Raw genomic sequence first — 15,502 nt, 5'->3', positions numbered from 1 at the left:
TGTGCAGTTAAAGTTCATGAATAAGTATTAGGTCTGTAGGCATTTAATTCATTTAAGAATGTATTATGTATTTAGGTTAAGTCAACATGGTCATGTTGATTTTATAGTTATTTACATTGGCAAATGTCTTTCTTTTGGCAAATATCTTAACAGAGTTCAGTGTGTACACTTGTGTATGTGTAGTCTTAGTATTTTTTATTATATAGCTGCAAGCAAAGGAAAACTATTAGGGGATCTTAGGTTGGGTAATTTGTGTGAGTAAACTTATACTATGCTTTCTTGGCTTAGTAATATAGTTAAGAATACAATCTGGGTATTTACTAAGTATCTGGCTAATGGTTTTATTTCTGCTTAGAGCTAACTTTAATGTTTCCAGACCATCATGGCATGAGCAAACATTTAGAACACTTGTCCTAAGAGTTCTCAGATGTGCATGTAAGCTAAGGCAGCTTAGCGGCCTCTAGAGGGGGCCTCAGCAAAAGTCATTCCTTGGGAGCAGCAAGTTGAAACTTTCAAATAGCTTCACAAGTATTTTGCAAAAAGATGGTTAATAGGCCCTGAATGGTTCAAAAAGTAGGTGCTAAATTTTATTTGATGGTAAAGAGTTTAAAACTGTAAACCAATGATTTCAACCAGATGTTAAACTGAAAACCATGTCCAGAGAACGGGAGGCACAATTATCCTTGTGGAGTGTTTTTATATGTATGCATATGTCTATATATATATTCATATGGCTTGGAAGTCATTTAACTAGTAAGTTGTATATGTAACATCTCCATGAGCCACGCACAAAAGCAATCAGTGGTCTAACTCGGCATGACCAGCTGTTTCTGGCAATTATCCACATGTAGGTCCATCTTAATACTCATTTATTCAAAGTCATTTATCTGGCATGTCTGTTTGGGAAAAAATGAGTAAGATTGCCCTCGAGGAGCTTTGTGAGACTGTAGACTACATAAGCAGTATGACAGTGATCTGTGATGATGAGAGGTAGTGATTCCTGGGGTGCTTCAGAAGCCCCAAAGAGCCCCATACTTCCTTTTACATTCTTTTGACATATTTAAGTGTCAGGCATTATGGTACATCAGCAAACAAGAAAAACATCTCTGTTCTCATGGCGTTTAAACTTAAGTGGGGAACAAAAAAACTAATTAAACAAATACCTGTATAATTACTGTTATGAATAGTGTCATGAAAGTAGAGATCAAAAAGAGAGGGAGAGGGCAGGTAGTGGGGCAGTGGTATGGCTGGATAGAAGAGTAGGCCTTGAGGAGTCACACATCACTCATCCTTGAGAATAGAAGCAGCCCCGGGAGAGTGGGGAAGGAGCGGTCCAGACAGAGGGAGGAGCATCTGCTTTGGCCTTGACACAATTAGGTGTTTAGTGTCTTCATCTGAGGTCATGGTAGTGACAGTGAAAAAAACTACAGAGAAAAATAAGGATGGAAGAAATGAGAGAATTGTTCATTGTGTAGCTTTGAGAGCAAGGGAATAAGAAAAGTTAAAGGTATTTCTATCCTCTACTTTGTATGGCTTTTGAGCAATAGCCATATTTATTTCATCCTTGAATTCACATTGTCTGGTAGAGTACTTGATACATAGTAGGTGATAATAAATATTTGTGAATCATGTAACTGGTCCACTGTTTCTTATATGTCAGCTTTTTTTCTACAGTTAAAGTAGAAATTCCTTTGAGGATGAGAAAAATGTCATGTACATATGCCCCCAAATACTAGACACATAAAAGGCAATAAATACTATTAATTTATCATTCATTGCTGAATTAAGTTCAGAAATTACATAAATTTCTAATAACCATCAAAATACTAGTGTCACATTACTTAATGAATTAGAAATGCAAATCTTTTAAAAAATTATTTACTGATTTGAGAGAGAGAGAGAGAAAGTAAGTGGGGGGCATTGATTTCTTCTTATTATTATTTATGCATCTATTAGTTGATTCTTAGATGTGCCCTGACTGGGGATTGAACCCACAACTTTGGTATATCATAGTGATGTTCTAATCAATTGAGCTACTGGGCAGAGCCTAACAATGCACATCTTAATGCATTGATAACAAAATGAACTTAAACTTCCTTAATTTTGTCTGTCTTCTCCAAATAGAACCCAAGAGCCAAAATATATACAGAATTTGTCATATGGTTCTCAATTGCTAAAAATATTAAAGAAGAGATACTTATGACTGTGTTATAAATCTAGAATATCACTGGCACTATCTTTTTGATCATTTATGAATATAGTGTTAAGTGGTATTAGTAAATGGAATCTAAAATGTTTTTCTTTTTTTAAAATTTCTCTATTCCCTTTTACAACAAATGCATATGAAAAATTAATTTAACTATCTTAAGAGATTAACATTTTTAAATTGCTTATGAAAGTGGTTGCCATAGATCATGTCATTTTAATATAATTCTTGAAGAAACTGAGCATGGAAACTAGCTTTAGCTTTCCTGATCTATATTTACATTCTAGAGGCCTAGTGCACAAAATCGTGCACAGGTAGGGTCCCTAGGCCTGGCCGCCAATCAGTGCTGATCAAGTTCTCCGCCTCTCTGCCTCCCTGCCCCCTCCTTCCCTCATTCCCTCAGCACCCCACTGCAGCTGGTCGCCCGCCTGCCATGTTCTGCGCTGCCCCCCTGGTGGTCAGCGCACGTAATAGCGAGCAGTCGAACTCCCGGTCTCCCGGTCGAACTCCCAAGGGGACACTTTGCATATTAGCCCTTTATATATATAGATATATAGTTTCACCCGTCTTTTTCCCCAGCTTTACTGAGATATAATTGGTATAGAATATTCTGTAAGTTTAAGGTGTAAAATGTGTTGATTTGGTACACTTAAATATTATAAAATGATTATCACCATAGCCTTAACCAACACCTAGATCAGGTCACATAATTACCATTTCTTCTGTGTGGTCAGAACATTTAAGATCTACTCTCTTAGCAACTTTCAAGTATTGTTAACTATAATCACTGTGCTGTACATTAGATCCCCAGACCTTATTCACCTAATAGCTAAAATTGTGTACTCTTTGACCAACATCTTGATTCCTTTTCCCCAACCCCCTCACCCCTAGTAATTACCCTTGTAGTCTCAGTTTCTCTGCACCTGGCTTTTTTAGACTCCACATATAAGTGATTGCATACAGTATTTGTCTTTCTCTGTCTGACTTATTTCACTTAGCATAATGCCCTCAGTGCCCATCCGTGTTGTCACCAGTGGCAGGATGTTCTTTCTCATGGCTGAATCATATTCCATTGTTTATGAATCATATTCCATCTTTACCCATTCATCTGTTGACAGACACTTAGCTTGTTTCTATATATTGGCTATAGTGAATAATGTTGCAGTGAACATGATCTATTAGTTTTCTATAAATCAGTCTAATCATGGAGATTATTAACTAGTTGTAAGGTGAGGGAAAAAGTCGTCAGTCATTGCAAGCCCATATGAAAAAAGACATTATAGTTTAGTGGGAAAAAACCTTAAGGCAGGCGTCTTGGTTCAAGTCCTAGCTTTGTTGCTATTGTATGGAAGACAGAAAGTCCCCTCCAGTGCTGCATTTGGGTTTACTAGTCTGGGACAGTTAATTCAGTTGCTTAAGCTTGGTATAAATCAGCCGTGGGCAAACTACGGCCCGTGGGCCAGATCCGGCCCGTTTGAAATGAATAAAACTAAAAAAAAAAGACCGTACCCTTTTATGTAATGCTGTTTACTTTGAATTTATATTAGTTCACACAAACACTCCATCCATGCTTTTGTTCCGGCCCTCTGGTCCAGTTTAAGAACCCATTGTGGCCCTCGAGTCAAAAAGTTTGCCCACCCCTGGTATAAATGAAGCCCACGTTACTGGTCTTGATATCGTATGTGGTAGCTTCACACAGAGAAAAACTCTTTCAAAGTCACAGATTACAAAAGAGGGTGTTAGATCAAGGGAACGGAAGTTTATGGGATGGCCATGCTCAAGTCTTCCAGCATTACCAGAAAAAAACACAAAGCGAATAACCTGCTGATAGATTTCAGTTGTGTCATATTCTGTAGCGTAAGTGGTGACTCTTGCTGAACTAACCTGGAGTTGGAGTACAGCCAGTCTTCATCACCTTGGTTGGTCCTCAGAGTTGTAACAGAGTTTGGCTTCCATCAGTAGTGGACTAAGCTATTATTAATGCTGAGCTGTATTCACTTTGCACCTCCCGCTCCTTAGAGTTCATTTTGATCAGGCCCTTACTTTTGCATATTTCTTACGAAGATCATGTATACATTAAATAAATGAAGGGGGTGATGATGATCGCCACAACTAACGGACAGTAATTGTTGCAAGTAGAATATTGTTCATACTAAACATTTAAATAATTTGAAGGTATGTCTTTTGACTCTGGCCTTCTCTTTAAAAACAAATTTAAACAAAATTCTGAGTATCAAACAATGATCAATCAAATTATTGATTACAACTGGTTTCTAAAAGAATGAAAAATTTTCATGACAGGAAATTGGAAAACAGATTTTACTGTAAAATTATTCATATATTTCCATCCAATTTTAGCTTTATCAAAATCTCTGTTGATAGCATTTTATATTCTGTCAGTATTGAGAGTGAATTCTATTATTTTATTTATAATGTTTTCCCCAATAATACTAAATATTGTGCTAATCAATTTTTAGGATGGATTTTCCTTAAGTGACCTACTTTGAAACAGAGGCACCTTAGCTTCCAAAATTAAATCAAATTATGGATGGACAGATAAAGATATTCATTTCTGTCTTGAATACAGTATAATGCTTATAATACTGTTATCCTATAAATACAGGACAGTCTTAAAATTAATTGATCTCACTCTTTGCACAGGATAGATGTATACTTATAAGAGATTAGAGAAACATAATTCTTCACTTATGTAGGCTATTTTCCCAAAGACTTCTCTCCAATAGGATAATCTAACATCATGCTCTGAATATATGGCCAAAGAAAGTTTTTAGTTACTGACTAATTTTTTATAAAAGGGAAAACAACACAAATATTGACTTGTATGAAGGTAGTAGATGCATAACACACAGTATTACCTTGAATAAATTTTTTATCACTTATGAACTAGCACTGAATAGCTTTTTACTCCCTTTCCTTAGATTCTATACCCAACCCTGATGCAGGGAAAGTATGGTTAACATTAAAATATTTAAAATGCCTGTAAAGTAGCTTGAGCCTTTCACAAGTAAATATCTTTTGAGCAACAAGTTGGTACCCACACCTCCTACCTTAGAATAGGCTACTTTAAATTTTAAAAGGAAATCTCTTTATACGTTTTAGATCATCGTGGGTAGGGGACACCTGCAGTGAGAGTAAAAAGTAGAAGTGAAATTGGGACCTCCTGTGGTTTCTTCATCTTTTATCACCTTTCCTTGGAGACTGACTGCTACTTTAAGGCACATGGCAAAGACCACACAAGGCACTGTGCCAGGCAGGCAGTTGGTGGATGTTAGGGGATGTTGGAATACCCAGCCGTCTCCCGTGAGAGCTACTCTAGCATGTAGAGATGCTTCTGTTACTGCTGGGAGCAGTGATGGCAGCCGGGGAATTTCTAAGGGCCTCTTTTTAGTGAGTTTGTGGGTACCTCCATTTTAGTGAATAAAAAGTGGAGGTAAAACTAGACTTTTTGTGCCCTCTAAAATCAAATGGGAAACTGCCTCAAGTGCAGAATGTTTTTATGTGGTAAACGTAATGTCGTTTAGATCCAGATTTCACCTTCCCTTCTCTTTGCTCACAATCAGAAATCAACCTCACCACTTTATGAGAATCATTTCTGTTCATTTATTTTCTCACTCCATTAACTGGCTAAATTTATTCTGAGGCCTACACCAAAGGTGTAAACTTATTATAAACTAGGGGCACAGTGCACGAATTCGTGCATCTTGAAAGGAACTTTGGGCCACAAGGCTGTGGTGGGCACAGGGGCAGGTCTTGGCTCATCCTCTGCACCCCTGCCCCTCCCACCGTGACCCCCAGTCCCCTGTTTGCCAGCAGCCCCACTCCCACTGCCGCCGCTCCCACGCTCTGATGGCACTGGCCCCGTTCACACCCACTGATGGCATGGAGTGATTGGGGCCAGTACCAGCAGTGAGTGCAAGCGGGACCAGCAGGACGGTGGTGCGTTGGAGCAAAGAATTTTCAGTTACCACCAGAGGCTCGCCCCAATGACAGCGACCGGCGGCTTGCCTTGGTCTGGCGACTCCGCTCATCTGCGCCACCATCCTACTGTGGCCAATGCCCGTCATGGTTTGCATGCACCCCCGGCTGGTCAGCGCACATCATGGCGAACAATTGTTCGGTTGTTCTGCCTTTTGGTCTATTTGCATATTAGGGTTTTATATACACTAGTGGCCAGATTATTATGACCGGCCAGATTATTATGACCACCCCATCAGTACTTCATTGACACTTCCAAAAATACTGAATATTAAAAACTTCCTAAGCAAATACTCTCAAGGTTTTATTATTATTATTATTTGCATAACTAATTCACTTCATTGTACTGATGAGGTGGTCATAATAATCTGGCCGGTCATAATAATCTGGCTACTCAGTGTATATAGATAATACATCTGTAGTACCTAAGGAAAACGACAGAATTCATTAAGTGCATACCTGATGTGGATATGATTTAAATTACATTTGATTTAAGTTGTGTACATCACTAATCAAAAATATCTCCCTTAAAATATTTAATATTAAATCTTTTTAGCTTTTTCATAGCTCACTAAAGATTCTTTCAAGATTCTTTATTGCTTGTGCATTTGGAAGATACTAACAATTGAGTGTGTATTATGTGCTTTCTTCAAGGGTACTTTTATATGGGCTGTTTATTCCTCAGAGTCACCCAATGAGGATAGTTAATATTAATCCTAATTTTACAGATGGGGAAACAGTCCTAATGAGGTTAGAAACATGCCTAGGGTCCCATAACTAGCAAATGGCTGGAGCCACAGTTTGAACCAAGTCAACAGACTTCTGAGTCTATGTGCTTTAATTAAAAGTTGGCATATAATGGACATATAACATTTTACCAGTTGTAGTTGTACCTGAATGAACCTATACTTTTAACCACTGTTTCACAATGGTTCTTGTTTAATGTATACATTTAACAATATTCTTCACAACTTAGAAATTTCTACTTATAGACTGATAAACACATGCATTATTACATTTTGAAGTAATTTGTTTCAGATTAATTTTATAACTTTCTCCAAAAAGTCAATGGTGTTTCATTTTCTTTATCAGAAATAAGTAAAATTCTGCATTTTATCTAAGTTCAGATGCTTTGATGATAAGACACCATTATTTGACATGCTACCAAGAAAATATTATCAATTAAACTGACTATAACAGCTCTTTATTTGGCTTTTGGTGGTGATGTGTCTCTGTAACTACTTTTGTACATGGGTAATATATGTAAGATAAGTGGTTTAAGATGTTCCTATAATTTCATAATATTCAGAGTCCAACTCTTCTGGTTCATTGTTTATTATAGTTTATGTCCATGTTTTTCAACCCAGTATCATGAATATCAATAACTGGTGATACAGTGTTTCTTTAAAAACTACCTCCCTCTTGTCTGAGATTTTCTTCCAAGCCACTGTTTATTAAAAGCTTTAATGCTTAATTCTAAAATTCTGAACACTATGTTTTCCAGAATATGACCAAGTTATTTCCAGTTTACTACAGGGACTGTCTTTAAAAGTATCAGCAAATATATCTTTATCTGTTTACCTGTAGCCATTAGTTTCTAGATGGCAGGCTATGTGCAAAGATGATGGATTGTGAGGCAGGGAAGGACTTTGAGCTGGAATGTCAGACTCGGGGGATTACCCAGGCATACGTTGAAGCATGGGTCAGAAGAAGCAGGTACCAACAGGACAATAAGGAACAGAACACTGGGAACACCCGATTAAAGGACCTCAAGGATAAGGAAGTAACCAAAGGAGTTGCCACAATTACAGGAAGCTTTGAGAGACACCCTATTAAGCATTTAGGCAAATTAGAGCTTTCAGCTACATCTAGTAGAAAAAGCCTTTCATATACGAGGCTCTCTGCATGGCAGGACCTTAAATCCCTACTCACTGAAGTCCCTTTGATGAAAACAACAACAACAACAACAACACCTGATTATAAACAGTGCAAACTTACTTTGTTTTCATTTAAAAGGATAACTTAAATTGTATTAAGGAACAAATTTGGACCCTAAACTATTGAAGGAAGCATTAGTTTCTAAATGGAACTAGGTTGGGGCCAACACGCCGACATGAGAGCACGTGGCCCAGAAAGTGGCACACAGGTGCGTTGACATCCATGTTGGCTGCTTTTGCCTTCACAGGTATGGACGGGCAGTGAAGAGAGACCACTAGGCCAATCCTGAGACCAGTCAGGATTGTGAAGGGCTTGAGTCAGTCTTATTTGCATAGTTAGGGAGTGACCTCACCATTCACACTGAGAATAATGTCGAAAAGTGAGCCTGTTGCAGTCTATTTTTAAATCCTCTTTTAAAATCTTATCTGGGTATTTTTCACAATTCTACATAATTAACATGCTTAAGAAGCACATGCAAGGCGCTGCCCTTCTAGAGACTGGTGGTGGGTCCTGGCCCCTGCAGGCATGGAGGAGAGGCAGTTTTCTTAAATCCTATTGCTGACCGTGCACTCACAGGGTTTACTCCACAGGTTAAATAAGTGTGTTGCTCATGCACTAGACTCTTATTTTGTTAGATAGATTACCTATTTGTTAGATGATACTTTTGAAGTATAACTAATTTAATTAAGTTTACTGCTTTCTTGTAGAACTTTGACTTTAGATAAAGGAAAATGGTAAAATTCCAGCTTAAGGAACCTTTCAAATGATGTTTTTGGAATGTTCTGAACTCCTTCCCTGACTTCTAGATCGGAAGTGCCAGCAGGAAACTAGCAGGTCATGTTTGAAGGGAAACTTTACCAGTCATGGGAATAAAGAATTATTTTGTCCTTATTCCAGCACTCAGACATGAGGTCATAGTGGTATTTCGAAATCTCTTCTGACTCACTGGTGTCTCCAGCTGAACAATTTAGGTGTTTCTTTGTGAGGAGTTTATTCAGTGTGAAACTGTCCAAAGTGTACCTGTAAAAAAAGACCAAGTTAGCAGTCAGAGAACCTCAATTTTTTTCACAATATTCCTGAAATGTAAGATGCTAACTTAAAGTTTTGGTATCAGAATTAATCCCAAGGTATTAATTACTGCTAAATATGAGTCTAAAGGGGGAGGAGTTGTAGATAGAAGAAAGGAACATTGTTTCTCAAAATTGCAAAAGTGTGCCAAGTATTTAAAATTATATATTAGAGCTGAACACGTCTGAGATAACAAATAGCTCACATGTAGAACTTCCTACAGGATACTCTTTGGAATTCATTGTAAGTTGATATTATATAGGGTATTCTAATATATACTGGATGGTGAAAAGAATATACGAGGAAGCTCTCCAGAGAAAACAGGGCAAATTAAAAGAATAAAAAATATTTTATTTTCTAAATTGTATTTCACACTGTGCTCTAGAAAGATGGATTATTAATGAAGCCACTCCTAAAGTAGAAGAAGCAAGAATGTCCTGAAAGATTCAAATTTACCAACAAAGATGCAGTTTTTGGTTGATATTACAAAATGGCCTTAAGAACTTATCTTTATTTACGTTGGAACCAAGTATATGAAAATGCAGAAACACACAAACTTAGCATTGAACTGGTCTCCTGTACTACTCATTTCAGGACTATTAGGTCTTAGATTGTTATTGTAGTCTTGTGCAATATGCATGCAAGTATTTGATAAAATAATTTGCTTCAATATTTATTTTCTTAAGTGCAATCAGCAGTATTTTGGAACTCTGCAGAGTAAAGTAAGAAAAGAGTTAGTGGGAATTCATTGAACTTACTATCTGTGGCCAAATCTCACTACTTAATACATTAGAGACTCAAGACATGTTCATGGCTATGAAGTAAATAAATTATGGTATATCAAGACTTTATATGTTCATCTTTTTCTATCCTGTTCCAGAGGCATCATTTCAGTTTTTCCTTACCCAAGCCAATTTTTAAGTGTGTGTGTGTGTGTGTGTGTGTGTGTGTGTGTGTGTGTGTGTTTCAAAGAGGAAGGGAGAGGGAGATAGAAACATAAGTGATGAGAGAGAATCATTGATGGGCTACCTCCTGCATGCCCCCTGTTGGAAATTGAGCTCACAACTCAGGCATGTGCCCTGACCAGGAATGGAACCGTGACCTCCTGGTTCAGAGGTCAACACTAAACCCTTGAGCCACACTGGCCAGACCCCAAACTAATTTTAATTACAGCTGTCTATTCCTTTCCCTTGCGTATCCCTGCCTCTATAATCCTACTTCTCCAATCTCCTTTTTATCAACATCTCCAGATGCCCTCACCTCCTTCCTTTTTATTTTGGACTCTCATTATATCACAGCTGTTCTGTTTCCTGCCCACTCAGTCTCTTCCCATGCCAATAAATACAGACATGAATGGAGCAGCTTAGAGACCATTCTACCCATCTAAGAAGACTTTCCAGCTCTTATTATTTGTGATGCTACAGTCACAGGAAGAATATCTAGGAGTGCTTAGAAAACTTTTATTTTTTCTTTTGGCAGTGTGATAATAAAGTTTTAATTGAAGTATAATTTATAAATAGTAAAATTTACCCTTCTGTACAATTTTATGAGTTTTGAAAAACCCATTTAAATAAAACTCATCTCTGTAGTGGAACAATTGGTAGGTGGTTTTAAAAAAAATCTATAATTCAGTTAGAGCAGGTGAATCAATGTACACTTTGCTCAGAAAATCTGAATCTGGAAAATCATTCCACAAAAGAAGAATCAGAAAGAACTTTCTTTTTAAGGAGAAAAATAGGTTGTTAAATTAATAGCTTAGCCCTGGCTGGTTTGGCTCAGTGGATAGAGCGTCAGCCTTCGGACTCAGGGGTCCCGGGTTTGATTCCAGTGGGCAAGTGCTGCCTTGGCTGCGGGCACGCTTCCGCGGGGGGGGGGGGGCGTGCAGGAGGCGGCTGATCGATGTTTCTCACTCATCGATGTTTCTGGCTGGCTGTCCCTCTCCCTTCCTCTCTGTGGGGAATCAATAAAATATATTTTAAAAAAAATTAATAGCTTAACTAATTGTTTGATTCTGTTCTTTCATGTTTTGATGAAAAGTTTTCAGGACCCTTTAGAAACATTTAGAAACGTTTTTAGTTTTCTATTTTAAATTAATTTTAGAAATATGAAAGTTGCAAAACTGTATAGAGATTTCCCGTATGCCTCTCACTTAGATTTCATTAATGTTAACATCTTTCATAATCATAATTATCAAAACCAGGAAATTGACACTGATACAATACTTCTAACTAAACTGCAGATATCAATTTTCACCAATGTCCCTTTTTATGTTCTAGGACCTAACCAGGATCTCACATTGCATTTACTTATTTCTTCTTAGTCTTCTCCATTTTTTCCCAGTCTTATCTCTTCTTGACACTTTTGAAGAGCACAAATCAGTTAATTTGTAGAATGTCTCCCACTTTGGGTTTATAGGATGTTTTCTCATAATTGGGATGAGAGTTATGAGTTTTTGGCAAGAATTTCACAGAAATGATCTCATAATGCTGATATGTCTAATTATTCATGATGAGCTTTAGGAATCTTGATGGTAGAAATTATGCTATCTTTTATCTAATATATATTAATGTTATTATAAAATATCAGTCCATCAAAATATTTGTTTTGTGATGCAAATAACATCAAACATCAAATGTGGATTAAGGAAAGCTATTATCATTACTAGTTAGTTAATGGAATGAGGTTAGTAGAACTTCACTAATAGGAACAAACTGTTCAATAATGAGAAAGGAGGCAATTCTTTCTTCATTATAAAGTGTAAGAAAGGAATTATTAAAAAAGGGATCTTCCTAACTAGTAGAATTGTCTTTGTAATAGAAAATTGTCTTGATTAAAATATGATGGGTAACTTATCAAGTAGAACATTAAATGGGGGGGAGGAGTTCTGTTCTATCAATGACAGGGGAATTCTATCAGAAATTAAATCATTAGTTTCTAGGTCTAGTCTGTCATATGACCTGAAATATTTTTATTTCAGCATTTTTAAAAATATTTAGGATATTTAAAAATTCTGAACAAGATGAAATAAATCACCAATAATTTTAAATACTCTATTACATGTCCCAAACCTTATTAAAACATTGAAGCATCCTCATATGTTTTTTTGGGGGGGGTTGTTGTTGTTTTTTTAATATACTTTTATTGACTTTAGAGAGGAAGGGAGAGAGAGAGATATATATCAATGATGAGAGAGAATCATCCATCGGCTGCCTCCTTCATGCCTCCCACTGGGGATGGAGCCCGCAACTGGGGCATGTGCCCTTGACCAGAGTCGAACCTGGGACCCTTCAGTCCACAGGCTGACACTCTATCCACTGAGCCAAATTGGCTAGGGCATCCTCATATGTTTTATATGAAGGAATAAAATTGTACTTCAGGCTATGATGCTCTTAAAAATATAGTACATTATTAGGTTTTCTTCATAGATATTTTTCAGGATATAATATTTATTCTTCAAAAGAGAATGGGTAGAGCCCAGCTGGTGTGTTAGTAGTCAGGGCACATGCCCAGGTTTTGGGCTGGTCCCCAGTAGGGGGCATGTAGGAGGCAGCCAATCAATGATTCTCTCTCATCATTGATATTTCTCTTTCTCTCCCTCTCCTTTCCTCTCTGAAATCAATAAAAATAAATTTTTTTTAAAAAAGAAAGAATTGGGTGGAGACTCTTCTATAGATATCTGTATCTGTCATAGTGAGTAGAACTTTTCCACATTAAGCCTACTACTTTGGCACTTTTTATATTTCCTCATTTGCTAGGTTTTCTTTACTAGGAGCATTTCAGTGAAATACTTGTGTTTTTATTCTTCTTGGATTGTCTTTGAAACATTCATGAACTATGAACTAAATGATTGACCTGAGTACTTCTGCCCTTTCTTTGTAATAATATTCAGTATAATGGATAGAGTTGTTTTGTGTGTTTTTTATTTCAGTTCAGCAATCAGCAAACATTGGGAGGCTGAACTGGCTACCCTCAAAGGAAATAATGCCAAACTCACTGCAGCCCTGTTGGAGTCTACTGCCAACGTGAAACAATGGAAACAGCAACTTGCTGCATATCAAGAGGAAGCAGAGCGTCTGCACAAGCGGGCAAGTACAGGCTGCTGTCCATGGAATTTATGGCCAGCAGATTTCCTTGATCAGAGGAAATTTACATGTAGATTCAGCGCAGGGACATCGTTTGGAGATTTTCATTGGTTCTCAGAGCATATATGGGTTGTATTGTATCCGTTCTCTCAAAAAATAGCAAGTGTTCATTAAAAGTTATGTTGTGTTTGGGCTCTCAGTCAACCTATTGACTGAAGAACTATCTTTTGCCATAAGAGAAACTATTAATATGTAGACATTCTAGTATCAAATATTTAAGTTGTATTTTAAGCATATTTTTTCTTCCAGATTCTCTTACATTTTGGGAACGTATTAGAGAAATTTCTCACCTCTGCAAGGCCAATTTTCAATTAAATTTGAAAGCTACAGGGAGGGCAGATGACTATATCTGATTTTGAACGTTATGAGAAGTTTTTAAAGGAATTTTCTACTATCATTAATCACTTAAGTTTTCCTGTCCTTTTCCTGACCAACCCATGTAAATAGTTATTTCCTTTGCTCTTTTTTGTCCTAAATCCACATCTTTAAAGAATCTTTTCTATTTATTCTTCCATCTTAATATTGCTCAAAATTAATTTTCATATATTGATTCAAAATTCATTATTCACCTATCAAGGGCCTGTTATCTCTTCAGTAATAAATTCTTTGAAATTTTCACATAATTTAACCTGAGTTCTCATTTAATTTTAGGTGACTGAGCTTGAATGTGTTAGTAGTCAAGCAAATGCAGTGCATACCCATAAGACAGAATTAAATCAGACAATACAAGAACTAGAAGAAACACTGAAAGAAAAGGAAGAGGTACTTTCTACTTTTTGCTCATCTGTAATCTAGCTGAAATATTAGAGTCTATGTACTTGATGGAATAAGGTAAGGCCGTGTGGGTTTTTTTAGCGTGAAATTTTCTTGAGTGATACTAACCTTGTTCATATTTTCTCCATCCTTGTTTCTGTTGTTATGAACTATGGTGAGGCAATCAGACTGAGATACTGCTTGTTGCATACCAATTATGCAACTCTCTGTCTGAGAGTTGTATCCATATGACCAACAGGAAACTATTAGAAGTTATATTTTACAAGCTGTTGCTTTCTCTGGTTTTCAGTTCGATTTAATATCCCAGGGAAGAATTCAAAACTTGAAACAACCTTAAAATGTTCAGACTGTTTCTGAGCAATCGTATACACCAAAGCCATCGTTAGACTTGTTGCTTGCTTCTTAAGATTATTCTGCACAAGACAACATGCCTATAAAGATGAATTCAGCCTGGCCGGAGTGACTCAGAGGTTGAGCATCGACCTATGAACCAGGAGGTTACAGTTCGATTCCCAGTCGGGGCATGTGCCCAGGTTGCAGGCTCAATCCCCAGTGTAAGGCATGCAGGAGGCAGCTGATCAATAATTCTCTCTCTCTGTCCCTTTCCCTTCCTCTCTGAAATAAAAAAAAATATATTTAAAGTTGAATTCACCTCTCTAAAAGTCAGTATAAAGGAATGCTCTTTATTTTTTTATTGAATTTACTGGGGTGCCATTAGTTAATACAATTATATAGGTTTTAGGGACACAATTCTATTACATATCATCTGTATATGGTTCACCATCCCAAATCAAGTCTCTTTCCATACATTTGTCCCTCCTTTACTCTCTCCTACCTCCCCCCATCTCTGTTTCCCTCTGGTAATCCCCATACTGTTGTCTGTCTATGAGTTAATTTCTTTTTTTTTTTAATCCTTTCACCTTTTTTAAGGAATTTAAAGTCAATGTTCTTTAAATCATTGTCTTAAAGAACTAGGACAGTAATTTCAGAGGGAAATGGTGCCTTCTCTTTTCCTTGATATCACTTAAATGTTGTTGTTAAAGACATTGCTCTACTTTTTCTAGGAAATAGAAAGATTAAAACAAGAAATTGATAATGCCAGAGAACTCCAAGAACAGAGGGACTCTCTGACTCAGAAACTGCAGGTAAGCTCTAATAAAATGTTTATTCATGTCTGCATAGGGAGGCATCAGTCATTCTGTCACATAGTAATGACTTTTTTTCCGAAACTCCATTTTGTAGATTCTTGATCATTTTTCTTTTCCAGGACTTCTGATTCATGTCTAAGCTTATATTTTTTCAAAAAGTAGTTGATAATTTCATTTAGGTAGCTTACAGTCATCATAGGCAGTCATTTATAAATTATCTTTAGTAAATT

General features: G+C 36.9%; 1 protein-coding gene across 3 annotated transcripts in view; it reads left to right on the top strand.

Annotated features, from left to right (window-relative positions):
* Positions 1 to 15,502, top strand: part of HOMER1 (homer scaffolding protein 1) — an 87,618-nt gene that overhangs the window by 63,962 nt on the left and 8,154 nt on the right. For all 3 annotated transcript variants that reach the window (XM_005858077.2, XM_014550111.1, XM_014550116.1), the window contains exons 6-8: positions 13,137 to 13,293; positions 14,002 to 14,112; positions 15,189 to 15,269. In XM_005858077.2, coding sequence (XP_005858139.1) covers positions 13,137 to 13,293; positions 14,002 to 14,112; positions 15,189 to 15,269 — 349 coding nt within the window. The remainder of the gene's footprint in view (positions 1 to 13,136; positions 13,294 to 14,001; positions 14,113 to 15,188; positions 15,270 to 15,502) is intronic.

Source organism: Myotis brandtii, unplaced genomic scaffold, assembly GCF_000412655.1.
Source record: "Myotis brandtii unplaced genomic scaffold, ASM41265v1 scaffold115, whole genome shotgun sequence".
NCBI lineage: Eukaryota > Metazoa > Chordata > Mammalia > Chiroptera > Vespertilionidae > Myotis > Myotis brandtii.
Note: the sequence above shows the minus strand (reverse complement) of the source record. Positions and strands in the feature narration are given on the sequence as shown.